Genomic DNA, 15,271 nt, shown 5'->3' on the forward strand with positions numbered 1-15,271 from the left:
GGGTGCGCCATCTTTTATGTCGGTATGTAAACATTGAATATCTTTGAAAATAAACAACCGATTTTCAAGTATGAGATATTTGTATTTACTATAATTTGGTTCTGTACAATTTAATTGAACTGAGGTTTTTAACACAAGTCTACTCAATCGGTTCACTAATGACAAAGTTATTCAATATTTACATGCCGACATAAAAGATGGCGCACCCTGTATACATAAGTATGTATGTATGTATGTTTATGCTCGTATATATATGTATATTATGTGTATGTGTATGTGTGCGCGTTCGCTTGTTGTATCATTTTTTTGTTGCTTCTTGTTCCGTTCCGTTGCCTTTTCTTATATTATGTGTGCACCACTAACTGTGTTCATATGTATTTGCGTATGTTTGTTTGCAAAATCAACAACAACGGCAACATTAATGTAAACAACTACTAAAAAAAAGAAAGAAAATAATATTCACAACAACAGCAAACAGCAGACAAAAAAAATTAAGGAAGCGCACAAGTTTGAAAGCAGAAATAAAATAAAGTAAAATCTGGAATTAAATATAAAAAAATAAGAGAAAAAACACCAGGACGAAAAATATCTTTTATAAATATGTATAAACCGTTAAATTTATGCAAATGAAAAGCGCACACAAACAGCGACAGCAAAAACCCAACAACAACAACAACAATAACAACAAAAACAACATCAAATATAACAAGAGGCAGCGATAAAACAAAAAACAAGAAAAAACCAACGACGACGACAACGCCAACAAATTTGAAATTAATTTGCGTTGAATAACAAAAGGAAACGCGCCACAATAACAACAACAACAACTACAGTGTATGGCGAGGAGCAAAAACACGAAAGCAGCCAACAACAACAATAACAACAACACCAAAATATGTGAAGCCCGCCAACATGACAAAAAGAAACGCGGCGCCAAACGTGCAAATGAGAATGAAGTGTAAAAGTGTCAAACAGCAAAATTGAATACGAATAGACAACGGCGACAGCCAACAACAACAACAACAACAACAACGGAAGCAAAAGCAACAACAAGAGACAACAGAATTAAACAACAGCTACCAATCGCTAGCTGTGCGCTTCGATTCGCTTCGTTTTGTTTAATTTCGGCTCAGTGCGGTCCCGTCGTTTGGGTTCGGTTCGGTTCGGATTATAGTTCAATTCGATTCGTTTTCGATACCGGCCGAGTTCGATATACGTGAACAGTTCCAGTTCCAGTTGCAGTTCTTGTTCCGATTGCAAAACATTTGCCATTTTCTTCGCGTTCGTTTGCTCCGTTAGCTTCATTTGTCTCAGCTTGGCTTCGCTTCACGTATCTAATCATCGCTTGTGGCACGCTTCCAATGGCTCTCAGTTCCTTATGATGGAGACATTTCTTGTCCTGGGCCTGTGTTTTATCCTGTACGAAGCATTGGATTTCTTTCAAGGCTGCATACACAGCAACACGCCCTCACCGAGCGACCAGATCGAAGCCTATCGCCGCGAACTTGACGAACAACGCCAACAGCAACAGCAGGAGCAGTTTCTAGCGAATTTTACGCCCCTGTTGGGCGCTCAATTTGCTGCCGCCGCCGCGGCAGCCGCTGCAGGCTCAAGCTCATCACTAACCTCAACCACGCCCACCGCCTCTACAGCGAGCGTCATCAGCGACTCATACGAACAGCATTCCCAGTCGCAATCGCAATCCCAAACCACTTCCTACTCTCAACAGCAGCCGCACTCGCTGAGTACACCCGGACTGTTTCGGACCGCGCTCGGTGGCTATCAGAGCTGCTACGATCCCGAGGATCCGCTGCATGCCACCTCTTCGCTGCCACGCGACTACTACTACCTGCAACAGCAGCAGCTGAAGAATAAGGCCTCCAGCAAATCGCTGCTCTCGAAGTTCTCCTCCACAAATTCCGACAATCGCATCTATCCGGAAGCGGCGCACGGTGTACTTGGCCTTCCCGCATCGGCAGTGATCACCACACAGCCACTTCCCGTCGGAGAGGCGGCCAGTCTATTCGACTGTCAGCCTCCGGCGCCGCTTGTGCCCGCATCGCCGTTGATCGTCGAGCTTAAGCGTGCCATCATCAGCAGCAGTCAGTCGAGAGCGCAGACGCATTCACAGCAGCGCGCAAGCAGCAGCAGCAGTAGCGGTTGCGACGTTGACATCGAGGACGAGTACGAGCAGGAGCAGGAGAACGAGCTCGAGCACGACCACGACCACGACGACGAGCTGTTAAGCGACGAGGCGCCAGAGGACGACGACGTCTGCTGCGGCTCCGATTCGAACTCCAATTCCGACTCGTTCGCCTGTCCCGCCTCGAGTGAGCCCAACATTTGCACAGCCAGTCGGAACAGTCGGCATAACTACGCCCACTTGCGCGCAAACGCACAATTGCCGCGCATACATCACATAGCGATTGACGATATTGGCATCGGCGGCATTAGTGGACGACAGGAGAGTACTGGAGGTGGCAGCGAGCTATCAGGCGGTATATCCTTGGCAGCGAACTCGCACGCGGACATACGTGAAATCGAGTGCGAGCGTCTGCGACGCAAGTGCGTGAGCGTAAAACGCATTTATAGCATATCGGAAAAATTTTAAAAATCAATCAATCAATCAATCAAAATTCGTAATCAACTCATATTGTACAAAAAGCAAAGCTCACCATTGCACCACCTCGCCACCAATAATCAAAATCAAAATCGAAACAAATATCCAATCAAATCAAATCGAATCGCATCGAATCGAACAAGAAAAACAGAAACAAAAACAAATATCAGAGTTAATCGAATCGCATCATTCAAAAGCAAGCGAAACCACAAACCAGCCAAATCAGCTCACTCTCTCTAATCGAATTATGCAACCAAAATCACAAAATTGCAAAAAGCGAAACACCCCACACAAGGTTAGCAAAATCAACAAAATAATCTCATGACAAGCACATCAAATAAGAAAACTAATAATAATAATAATAGTAATAATAATACGAAAAAGCATAAACCAGAAAACGAGGAGGAGACAGAGAACAGAATCGAGTACAACATTGCCAAAGAATTTGCACAATATCACAATATTGTTTTTCACAATAATAATAATAAGATTAACCACTTGCTCGCCACAATATCAATTAACAGCTAACGTCACCATCACCGTCACCATCACCGTCACCGCCACCACGTTCACCACTCACCTCGCCGCTATTTGCAACTGAACCCACCTCACGCGCGCTGCTCACCTCAATCACCAACACAATAGCAATTCAACTCAGCTCAACATTAACTCACTTACAAGCATCTCTGCTCAGTTTTGGCAAACAAGTTTCACCTGCATCCGAATAATTCACCGTGCGTGTGTACATTTGTGCATCCAGATCCGCACTTACTTTACTCACTACCACCACCAGCTCTTACCCATCAATTAACCACACCAACTATAATGATATTTAGTATAAGACTATCAAATCAAGCTAATCACATGTATTTGTTTCAGCCATAGCACACACTTTAGCTAATGAACAGTATGTGGGGCCCCACGTCGGGCGCCATAAAATATAGTCTGATACAATGGGGGGAATAGAACACTAAAGCGCACTCAAAACTTTGTACCACATGCATGAACAGTCAGCCCACAAAAGTGATACTTATGAAGCATACCATGAGGTCTAAGGAGGTACTTATTTCATTAATAGAGCGTCTTAGTTTTTTATTCCTATTCACTATTCGAAGTTGCTCTTTGTTAGCTTCTACCTTTCTTCATAATTGTGGTAGCACTCGAATGTTTCGTCGATGTGCGTTCCTGATAGATCTCCACAAGTCTACCAAATTTTTGATATATTTCTATAAGCCGAAACGTCAGCCAGGTCATCAATCGAAAAGCTGAAGGTGAAAGAGAATACGACGAGAGTGAAAAACATCTGTTAACATCTTGCAAAGAAAAAAAATAATAATAAGGATCCCCAAAATATTACCAACAGAGTCGCAAAACTGATATACTTTTCTCCCCCCCTTCGTGGACAGTTCGATTAGGCATTATTTCCAATGCTTTTCTGAAATCCAATTTTTGCGTTTTGAGTATGTTCGCATTCTTATCAATTGATGCCATCGCGGGGTGGATAGTTACTGGCGAGAGTTTAAATCAAATAAGGGTTGTGCTGCCCTTTAAGCATTTGTTTGTTGTTGACCCACTTTTGTGTACACATTCATTTCTTAGGTTCGAATCCAGTCCAATCCAGTGTAAAAAAAAAATGAAGAACTCCAAAAGACTTGGCGTAGCTAGATCTCCTGACGGCCATGTCATCTCTTCGCGCTAGCGTGGCAATGACAACTACAAAAACAAGAACAACAAAAAGCAGCAGGAGTGACAGGAATAGCAGCGACTTACTGTATGACAAGTTGCTGCTGCTGCCGCAGCTACTGCTGCTGCTCTAGAGTGTTATGCAAAGTAAATTGTACATAATTGTCAGGCAGGGCTTCCATGTGGGACATGGACCGACAAACACATATGCAAATTGGGTAGAAAACAGAGCTGGCGGAAGGGAAGGAAAAAAAAACAAGCAAAGTATGGCCAGACAATAACTAATTTTGCTGTCATTGTTCACTGGCCTGCCCCTGGTGTGCCAATCCAGCAACCACTACCCCTCTCCCTACCCCCTCCAAACGAACCAACCATCCCACTCACCAACCTACTAACCAACCATCCCGACCCAATCGAGCCAGTGTCGCTGTCATAAAGCATTACTATCATTTCTCTGAGACTTGTCGCTGCTTGGCTTTTAAAAGTTTTTGCGACCGTTCGTTATCCTCAAACGGTCCGCCAGCGACCCCAGTTACTGCTGCCACCACCACCTTCCTCTCTCGCGCTCCACCACAAGCTTCATTTTGCGCAGCTTGTGTGAATCCTTTCAATTATTCGATATGTATGTAGTAGTAGTATGTAGTTTTTTTTTTTTTTTGTTGCTACCACTTTACTGGACCCCAACTCTCAACTTTTGCTTCGTTTTCATTTCTTGTGAGCTACACACACACACCCACACATATAGAAGTATTTACTGGCTACTGCCGCTGCCATAAGACCCGCATTATTTTCATTTCCTATATAAAGAGAGTGAGGCCCATTCCTTTGCCCAGGCTCCGCATTGTTGTTGTTGCTGCTGTTGTTGTTACCCACCACTAGCCAACGTTCAACGTTCGCAATCTTTTGGTCTTTTCTTCATCATCGTTTAGCTTGATGTGGTTTTTCCGACTTAATCAGTTTTGCTATTGTTTGTTTTACTATATATGTATGTATTTTTACTGATTTTGTGTTACGGCCACACAGACGACGACGACGACGACGAAGAGGATGAGGATGAGGCCGAGACTGGGACTGGGACTGAGACCGAGGCTGTGGCAAAGGCTGAGGCTGAAGACGATAGCGACAACGCCAATCCCAACGATGACTACGCAGTAGCAGCTACTGCCCCCTCCAACTCTTCCTGCGCTTTGTGTTGCGTCATGAGGCACAGTCGGGGGCTTAGTACAATGGCGCGCAAAAAAGTATGCTATGCCTTTTTATACAACGCGATTGCCTGCCTGCCTAGCTGCCTAGTTGCCTGGCAGGCTGGTTGGCTGGCTGGCTGGCTGGCAATTATATTGTTGTATGTAGCGCCCTGTGTGCATGCGAGTGTGTGTGAGTGTGCAGACTGCGTTGCCAAGGCAGTTTAGCATCGCCATTACACACACACACACACACACACACACACACACACACTCCCTTGAACGGTAGATGCGAAGTTGGCAAGCTGCTCATAAATGCTTCATCATTGCAAGTATTTAGCTATTGGCCCCTCCACTCTGCTGCCTTCGCAGAGAAGTTTAGCAACAGCAACAACACTAGCATCCGTATGTTTGTGTACTCATATTGAAGCTAACAAAACAAAAACCATCCGCAACAACAACAGCAACAGCAGCAGCAGCAGCAATATAAATAAAAGTAGCAACCCTCAATACGCGACAGTTTACTCCGTGCAGTCAAGGGTAATATTCTTTCACATCATTAAGCTCTAGGAGAGCAGCAGCCACAAGAAATCGCCAGCAGCTAAGCTATTGGGCGCGCTTTAAATTGGCCAAGCAATGGCAAAATCCAGCCACCATCTATCGGTTCGATCCCCATCCACGGAGCCTTCTCTACAAAGTGTTTAACTCAATTAATCAGCGACTTTGACCTTACAAATGTTAAGCTGTCACTTGCTTCGCCTGTCCCTCCAAATCTCTCTCTACTTGTATCTCTGCTTCCCTCTCTACAAGTATTTGTCTTACTTATTCGCCATCTATCTATCGGTCTGTTTTCGTAATTGGAGGGTGGGGTCTGTGGTGAAATACCCAAATATATGGATTTGGAATAGTTTCTCATTCGTCAAAAGCGTTTAGAAATTCTCCCATAAATCAGGGCTTATGTTTTGAACATTTTTCACTCCTACAAGTATAACAATTGAAATTAATTAACATTAAGATTGAATTAATTATACAATTAATGGAAAAGAGATTTGTTTATTAAAATCACATCTCTTATGTGAGTGCTTTGAATGCTGGTTTGGCAATCTTACTGTAACAGACGCACATAATTGTGGATTTCGTTGATTCCATGTATTTAACATTTATATTTTTTATGCAAAATAATATTCTATCTATTTTTTAGTGTGTTTAATAGCTATTTATAGCGGTGTTTTTAGCCACTTTCTATCGGTTTTTCTCTCTAGTTTTAGTGGACATTTTCTGGCCGATTTTCTTTCTTATAATTGTTTTTCTTGCCATTTTATGGCGAGTTTTCTAACTATTCATAGTGGTTTTCTAGTTCTGTAACCGAAAGCGATAACCATTTCACTTATTTGTCGGCAATATTGGAGATGCTTTAGAAAAGAAATTTTTTCTAGCAATGGATTACTTCAACTAATAACTTTTAATTATTTTTGGCTGAGTAACCATTTTAAAAACTGAACACACATAATATAGTTCTTAAATAAGGTTAAAACTAGCATGGCGAGCTCATAATATTTTCGTTTCATTTCGTTTTAACTAATTGTATTTGGCGAAGACTGTAGAATTTTTGCGTAACATCTGCGAAGGGCAGTTCGACCAAATTTATTGCAAATCAAAATCACGAATGCTTACAAATATGTTGTGAAGCATAACCCCGTTAGTGGTGTTCTGCTTGCAGGCCCATCCCCTACTCTTCTGGTATACTTATTATATAAAATGCTGTTGGATTATTACGGCATATGCATAAGACAATCAGTTAAGTTTCGTTTAATTAATGATGCGCCCTGCCACACACATACACACGCACACACACGAGTCGACTTTCAACCCCAGAGAACAGAGATCAGTGGGTGAGTCATTCAGTTGGTGTTGGTGTTGTTGTTGTTGTTGTTATTGTTTGCCAGCAGCTTGAACTGAAGTTGTGTGCGTGTGAACTTGTTGAGTTGAAAAGTCGACGGCTGCATGTGACAGCAGTGAATGAAATGGAATGGAGAAGAGTAGGGGGGTGGGGTGGGGTGGAGCTAAGAGAACAAAACAAATTGACGCCACAATGTATGCTTTAAGTTCTGCCACGCTTTTAATACAGCACTCTCTACATCAATATGTGTTCTTATGTGTGTGTGTGTGTGTTTGTTTGTTTGTTTCTGTCTGTGTGTGGCTGTTGGTGTGCAGCAAAATCAGCGAATAATGTTTGCACTATAATAACAACAAATGAAATCGAATTGAAATGCTCTTAAAATCTAGATACGACCCAAACGTTTCTTATCCAAATTGGCCACACGCCCGAGCAGGACACGCAACTTCTCGGGCGGCACACACTCGGTGCGCGCCAACTCATCCAGCTGAACGGTAATGACCGTATTGATCTCTTCCTGGCGTTCCCGATTGCTCAATCGGGCTCGCTCCAATACCAGATTTTCTTCTTCTATGCGACGTCGTCGCGCCTTTTCGCGATCCTCGATCTGTTTGGCGACGCTCGCATGGAAGGTCTTTCGCCTGCAGGTCAGCTTCTCCTCCTCCTTCTTCTGTCTCTCCTCAAAGATGGCACGTTGGGCGGCCAGCATTTGAAGCTCATCCTCCTGTTTCTGATAGAAGCAAGCCTTCGCCTCATGCTGCTCCTTGATTTGCTGGCGACGATCGTCGCGAAGCTTCAGCTCCATGCGCCTACGCTTCTCGGCCTCGACGCGCTCATCCTCGCGATATTTGCGTTCCAGTTGCTCTCGCTCCATCAGATAGCGCATCTCATCGCGATTGCCTTGGGAGTCGAGCACCTTCTGCTGTATGGTGTAGAGAATATCGCGTCTGCGCGAGATATCCGCGTCGTGAGCGGCCTTCTCTTTGCGCTCCTGCTTCAGCTGCTTCTCCTTCGCCATCATATATTCGAGAGCTCGCTGCTCATCGATGCGCTCCTGTTCGCAGAGCATGCGTTGGAAATCTTTGTGGATGCGCACATAGAGTTCCAGCTCCTCGCGATACTCCTGCCTTTGTTTCAGCATCCGCTCGCTGCGCTCCGTCTCTGCTCGCCTATAGGCAGCGGCAGCAGCCCGCACATCGCGTGCCTCCATCTTTTTGCGATCATCGGCCTGAAAGCGCAAGGCCATATGTTCGCTGATTTGATGGCGCACGGCCTCACCGAATTCGGCACGTCGTTGTGCCTCCGTCTCTTCCTTCTGATCCTTTGTGCCCCACCTTGAATTGTTGTACTCCTCGTTCTTGCGCATCATCTCGTGATCGTGCTGCTCCTGAACGCGTTCGAGCAGCTTCCGCTCTGCGATCTGGGCCGACCATATGGCACTGCATTTGGCATCGCTTATCACTCGTTTGGTATTCTTGACCAGCTCGTCCGTGGCATATTTCTCGTTCAGAGCCTTGTGCAGCACTTGCAATCGTTTGGCCTCCAGCTTCACCTTATCCTCGAAAACGTCCGCACCGAGCAGCGCGATATCGCGCTCCCGTTTCCGATCTCGCGCACGATGGGCCTCGTCAATGTCACGAAAATAAATACGCAAGTCCTCGATCTCGTCGGTGCGACGTTGCTGTTCCATCTGCAGGCGCTCCTGTTGCAGATGACGATCCTCAAAGGACTTCGGTCGTGCATTGCGCAGCCGTTTTAAATCGTTCTGCGTCAACTCTGTGTACGGCATAGCCTTCCAAGGGCGTCCCAACACATGAAAATGTGTCGCCTTGGATCCCTCGGCTTTTTGTTTTGTCGGCGGCGCCTTGGACCCCATTCGCGGGGGTACTGTGCCCGGCGGAAGTCTGCGCTGCTGTTCCAAATTGGGTCGTTTCAGTATCTCTTCCGCCTCACTCTTCTGCTCGGCCCTCATTTTCTTGAAAGCGTCCGATTTGTACACTTTCTCCTCCGAGGGCGTGGCATATGGCATATGGCCATATTTATCGTAGCACTCGACGGGCAGCGGAAGCGACGGGGGCGGCACACAGTTGAGGGGCATTTTTCTGGCAATCTGTGGTTTGTTTCAGTGGCGAGTGAAATGCGAGTAGGGTGTCGGCTTTCGGTGAGTTTTTTTGGTGTGATTTTTGTCCTGAATTCAATGTATGTGTGATTTTTATGCTGTTGTGTAAACTTGTGCGTGTGAAACTTAAACTTAAACTGAACACAACAAACCGAAGTCTTTATCGATGATACATTGTTTTTGTTTCTAAAATCAAAGCCGAAACAATTTTCTCTGCCATAACATTATATTTTAAATATGCAAGTAAATACGAAAGATAGACAAGAAAGGAATGCTACGGTTGAGAGCGAGCTCAACTCTTCAAAAAAAGAACAAAAAACGTATTTTGTAAAATTTTTAAATTGAATAGGAAATATTTAAATCATATATACATGAGTGTAGACATAATTTAAATCAAATCATCTCTATGAGTATTTATGTGCATGCAAGCTAGGCAGAGTTTGGACACAGATTACATTTGTGGCTATAACTTCCTTTCAAATCGAAACTTAACATGCGGAAACATAATTACTAAATGAATTTAGATATTTAATTTGGGTTCGAAATTCCAAGAATTACAGGAGCTATGAAAAATAACTATTAGCGGGTGAGCGGGGGGAAGAATGAAAAAACTTGACCTGCCTAAGGCTTAGGAAAACCTCGATACCAAATTTGGTAATTTTGCTCTCATAGATTCCGAAATCCTTGCGTTCATACCGACATACAGATAGCCGAACATATATAGCTATATCGACCCTCCTTTTCATACTGATAAATAATATATGTACTTTGGAGGGTCTGCCAAACTAGTATACCCCTTTTACCCTTTGGGTACAGGGTATAAAAACTATCGTAAATCTATTATCACTCGACTGGACTATTAGGTATGATTAGAAGATTTAGAAAAATGGGAAGAATATCGCAAAAAAAACCATCAATTGGTTTTGCTGAGAATCCCTTAATGAACTTGAAACTCAATTGGAAAGACAAAGTGTTTTTGTAAATGGCAGCCATCAAATGGAATTTCTTGGATTAGATGCTGCTTTAATAGTGGCTTTAAGGGGCTTTTGCTCAACAAACAGTGAAATAGTTCCGAATCGTGTTCATTAACTGAGAAGTCGGTGGTAACTGTTTATGGACTGCTGCCTGCTGGCTGCCACTTTTCAGCGTATTTACTTACGCCTGCTTTGCCAAATGCAGTTCCCCATTCCGCACCTCTGCCACACCCACTACGCCCACCACTCTTGCACGCTGCTCTTGCTGCTCTAAATGCCAGTGCTGGCAAATCTAATTACACGCCTCGACGGCAACGCATAATGCGAACGCCTCTTGCCTAACACTCCTCACACACCACGATCTGCAGCCCTAAATGAAACGAAATAAAATAAAATGAAATAAAATCATAATAAAAAGGAGCAAACAGTATGTTTTAGACATCTTCGTACACACACAACACACACTGAATATTCTTCAGATTTAAGCCGCTTACAATGATTTAAATGATTAATTAATTCCTGTTCTTTACTCTGCAACAATTTGTACGAAATTAATAATTTAAATCGAATGCCAGTTAGTTCAAAAATGCTGCTATTTCAATTAACGCATATCTTCAGAAATGTCAGCACTTATGTCGAGTACTGTTGCTTGACATAACCATTGAACAAAATTCTCAGAATCCCAGGCGTTTCCAAAACAAAATTAATTAATAAACGAAGGGCTTGATATATTTGCAAGTGCAAATCCCATAGTATTTAAAAATAACTGCATCGAATTCTCCGAATATCGATGGAATTTTCCAACTTCTTGGAATCCTCACTAATTGCTGTACATTTTAATTCTGGGGAAAAGTGCACAATGGCTTGCTTTCGATATCGCAAAGTTCACATGAAAAACGTGTTTATAAAAGAATGGGGAAATTCAATTATTGGCAAATTACAATTATCAATCATTAAATAGCTGTCTATTTTTAACAAGAAATAGATTTCATAGAAAAATTGTTCGTACCACGTCGCAATTTATTTCTAATTTTCGCTTAGCTACATAAATTGGTTTTGAAATACCCAAACCAGTCCGTTTACGTAGTATACTCGTATGTATTTATTTTATGGACATTTGATTCCTTTTTCAAAGCAATTTTATATAGATATCATAGATATTATGAATAGGCAGAAATTTGATATAAATATTAATCGATTCAGTATCAAAATCAAATCCATTGTTAATTTATTTTCTCGAGTTCTTTAGGACTATACGAACATACATAAAGAACGGGTTTATTATATTGCTATATTATAGGAACAGTCGGTGCAAAAGCGGAAGCAGGTATTATGGGAGTTTCTATACAATATTCCGAAATTTCATTAAAATCAATGCAGTTTATTATATAGCTGTCATATGAATGATTGGTACAACAAAGTCAAGTTTTCAAGAGTTGGAGTAATTTTCAATTGAATGCTGATATTGTATTTTTAATGTATCTGCTTTTTTTTCAAAATTAAAAGTGGCGTAAAAATTTCAAATACTTTTTTGATTTTTTTTTTCTTCAGCTGGTATGCTTCGAGAAATGGTTCTTTGCTTGTCTAGTTTATTACCCAAAGCTACTGTTTTGCTTCTGCTGCTCATGCTTAGGTGTCAACATGTCCTGCAGGCTCTACAGTTTCGCATTGCTCGACTCTTTTCTAACTAACGTCATTCATTTGCCGGAGCGGCGACAAACTCATCGATTCCAGACGACCGTCCAGACAGCCATCTAGTCAGTTAGTCAGCGACTCAGTCAGTCCGTTGGCCCGACACGCTGTTAGCTGAGCTGATAAAAGTCGAAATGCATAAATATGAAATATTTTGCGCATCTAAAAATAATATTACGTATACGCCATCGCCAGCGCCGGCGCCTACGCCCCGTTGTTGTCGTCAGCGTCGTTGTCAATAGCCCAAGGAGAGCCGACAGCTAACATTTCATGCGTAATTGTGCTGTGCCACCCCCCCCCCCCCCCCCCCCCACCACACACACACACTTATCCCTATTGTCTGCCCCCTTCCCCCTGCCGTTGCCTTGGTTGCCGCGACTGTGCAGCCCGCAAAACTTTTGCACATTTCAGTGGCAATAAAAGTGATTTAATAACGCAACGTAAAAATCCCAAAAACAGAAAGTAGAGAAAAAAGAATTGAAAACAAGACAGGCGAAATTGTTGTTGAGCCGAATACTATATACACTGCTTATCTAGTGAGCCTTTTATTGTTGAACTTTTTTATGCTATATTTTGTTATACAATTATTTAGTTTCCAAACCTTTGATTATATTTCCTTTTTGTACTATTTTTTTTGCATATTAGAGATCAAATAGACAGTGCAACCATTACGGTCTATGTACATATATGTACATAAGCTTCTTCGTTGTGCATTAAGCTCCGTATTTTCCCTATAAATAGATATGCTTATTTGTAAACACTGATATTTCCGTTTCGCACTTAAACGAATTTCAAAAGCAAGCTCTTTACAAAATTTAATTGCTTAAATAGGACAAATCATAATCAAACCATCCTTTTAAAAAAAGCAAGGTTTCCATTAAATTTTTTATGTTTGTTGTATTTTATGAAATTCTTTTAGAATGCTATAGCGTTTTACTTGAATCAGGTTCGATGAAATGCAAATGAACCTATTTTGTAAGTATTATTTGAATAGCTTTCATTATAATCGCATTCCCTACAATTTGTAAAGCTGCAATAAAACCGGTGCTATGCCAGTAATTGTCTCAAGACAAGTATGCACAGATTCCTAGATATTAAAGCAATCAATATGACAACTACCGGTTTATATGCTTAGAGCTAGTTGCGTTACGAATAACGGTTGAATGCCTCTATACCCTGCAAAAGGGTATAAGAAGTGGGAAAAAACGCAAAAGTAAAATCAATTTGATTTGTCGCCGCGCTGGGCTGGGCCGGGCCGGGCCGGGCCCTTGCTTCGGGCTCATGCCACGCCCAGTGCGTGTGATTAAGTGCGCGTTTAATGTGCACGCCGGGCCATAAAACAAATTGTATGCAATCGGCCCATGGAACTTTGTAGCCTTGTCGGCCCCTCGGCTCCGTTGCCACGGGTCCATTGTGGGCTTTGAAATGTAAATACGGCTCATTATTTCAATGCCTTTGCCATTCATTTGCACAGTTTCCAAGTTTGCAGCAGACACACACACACACACACACAGTAAGTGTTTAAATACTCCAACACACACACAGACATTCGCCACTCATGCGCAGCTTTCTCTGCACAGGCGGCTATGGCTAACGAATATGATATACGATTTGTAATAAGACTCTTCTAATCCATTAACGTCTATGCTTGATGTACAATTCATGTGAGGGATTCTTCGAATTTTTCTACATGCTGCGCTTTTGTGGTCACATTGTGTGAACATTTAAAGAGCTCCTTACAAACATGTATATTCTTTTCATGTTAATTTGTACATTCCTGCAGACTTCTTTGTACGTCTGTCCTCCAATAATTGCCTTCTTATTATGCCAATAGTATTCTCCCATGTGAAGAATACATTCCTGAAAAGCAACTGTTTGATGTGAGAACTTTCTTTTAAGCCACATTTTGAACTGGATTCCTCAGGGGAATGAGTAATAAACGAAGGGATGAAAAAGAAGTAAAAAATAAATAGTACAAGTAGTTGTTAAAATAACTTTCATTAACTGTCCGTGGTGCACAGATCGGTTCACCCACTTATTGAAAAAAAAAAGCATAGACATTAAATAACCAACAAATAGGTAGGGAGCACCATCTTGAAGATATAAATAACCTCAAGTAGACATTAATTACTCTTATACGAATGCAATTCTTTGTACAAGTATATGGTCCTTAAATCCATTACAAGTCCATTGTTAAAATAGATTATTGGATAATTTAGGTGGCGGAGTACTTCGGTGAATTTAATTCAATTGTCAAAATTATTTGTTTATTGTTTTTTTTATGCTACGGAGTCGGCCTGAAGATTTGGCCATAACACGACAGTTTAACTTTTTAGCAGATATGAGACCACTTTTACTTTTTCAAAGTGCAAGTAATTTAAATAAACTTTCTGAAATAATACAAAAAAAAAAAAAAACGAATTAAATTCAAGGTAAACAAAATTGAAGAACCAAGTACCGTCAAAGTATTCCTGCTAATCCGGGAAGAAATTATTACATTTTAATTTAATAAATTGAACAAAAGGTAAATTTAACCTTTTAATAATAAATTTCTTATGGAAACTGAACTGAACACAGATCACTGTGCCATTTTAAATGTCATGTCTACTAACGATGAGTCAAAGAGAGTATTTCTTAACAACTTTACAACCTAAATCTTATTTGATCGCAAGTTTTCCTTTTTTGTGCTTCTTTAGCTTTATGTTGGGCTTATCTTTCTGAAAACATTGAACTTCAAAAATTTCAAACCGTTACCTTTTTTAGAACACTCCACAAAGCTTGAACAAAATTGTTGAAATTCTGATCAAAATTACACAATTTTTATCATTGGACGTGACTTCACCGCAGAAATGTAGCAGAAGTGAGAAACACGGAAACTTTTCCTTTGGCACGCTAGCTGCTGCCTAACACTTTCATAAATATTTCCAAATACATATTACTAATATTTTCCATCATTCACGGCTTGCTACTCGTATTTTCTCAACGGCTTCCAATCAAAAGAGTTGGACAAAGTTCCACAAAGCCAGCTTTTGGAGTTATGTACTTAGCATTTCAATGGACATTTTTAATTTACTTTCGTGCCGACTTGATTTAGCAGCTCAACAA

General features: G+C 41.6%; 2 protein-coding genes across 2 annotated transcripts; one reads left to right on the forward strand and one right to left on the reverse strand.

Moving 5' to 3' along the window:
- Positions 1 to 1,378: 1,378 nt before the first annotated feature.
- Positions 1,379 to 2,611, forward strand: LOC115629714. Its single transcript, XM_030526234.1, has 2 exons — positions 1,379 to 2,184; positions 2,248 to 2,611. The coding sequence occupies exons 1-2, from the start codon at positions 1,379 to 1,381 to the stop codon at positions 2,609 to 2,611; spliced, it is 1,170 nt and encodes a 389-aa protein (XP_030382094.1).
- Positions 2,612 to 7,766: 5,155 nt separating this feature from the next.
- Positions 7,767 to 9,479, reverse strand: LOC115629715 (trichohyalin). Its single transcript, XM_030526236.1, has one exon. The coding sequence runs from the start codon at positions 9,477 to 9,479 to the stop codon at positions 7,767 to 7,769; it is 1,713 nt and encodes a 570-aa protein (XP_030382096.1).
- Between the last annotated feature and the right edge of the window lie 5,792 nt (positions 9,480 to 15,271).

Source organism: Scaptodrosophila lebanonensis, unplaced genomic scaffold, assembly GCF_003285725.1.
Source record: "Scaptodrosophila lebanonensis strain 11010-0011.00,11010-0021.00 unplaced genomic scaffold, SlebRS2 tig00000163-arrow-arrow-pilon, whole genome shotgun sequence".
Classification (NCBI taxonomy): domain Eukaryota; kingdom Metazoa; phylum Arthropoda; class Insecta; order Diptera; family Drosophilidae; genus Scaptodrosophila; species Scaptodrosophila lebanonensis.

Excerpts from the sequence above, each read along its gene's own strand:
- LOC115629715 (XM_030526236.1), bottom strand. The coding sequence starts at position 9,479 with ATGCCCCTCAACTGTGTGCCGCCCCCGTCGCTTCCGCTGCCCGTCGAG.
- LOC115629714 (XM_030526234.1), top strand. The coding sequence starts at position 1,379 with ATGATGGAGACATTTCTTGTCCTGGGCCTGTGTTTTATCCTGTACGAA. Across the intron at positions 2,185-2,247 it reads GACGTTGACATCGAGGACGA|CGACGAGGCGCCAGAGGACG; the intron begins GTACGAGCAGGA and ends CGAGCTGTTAAG.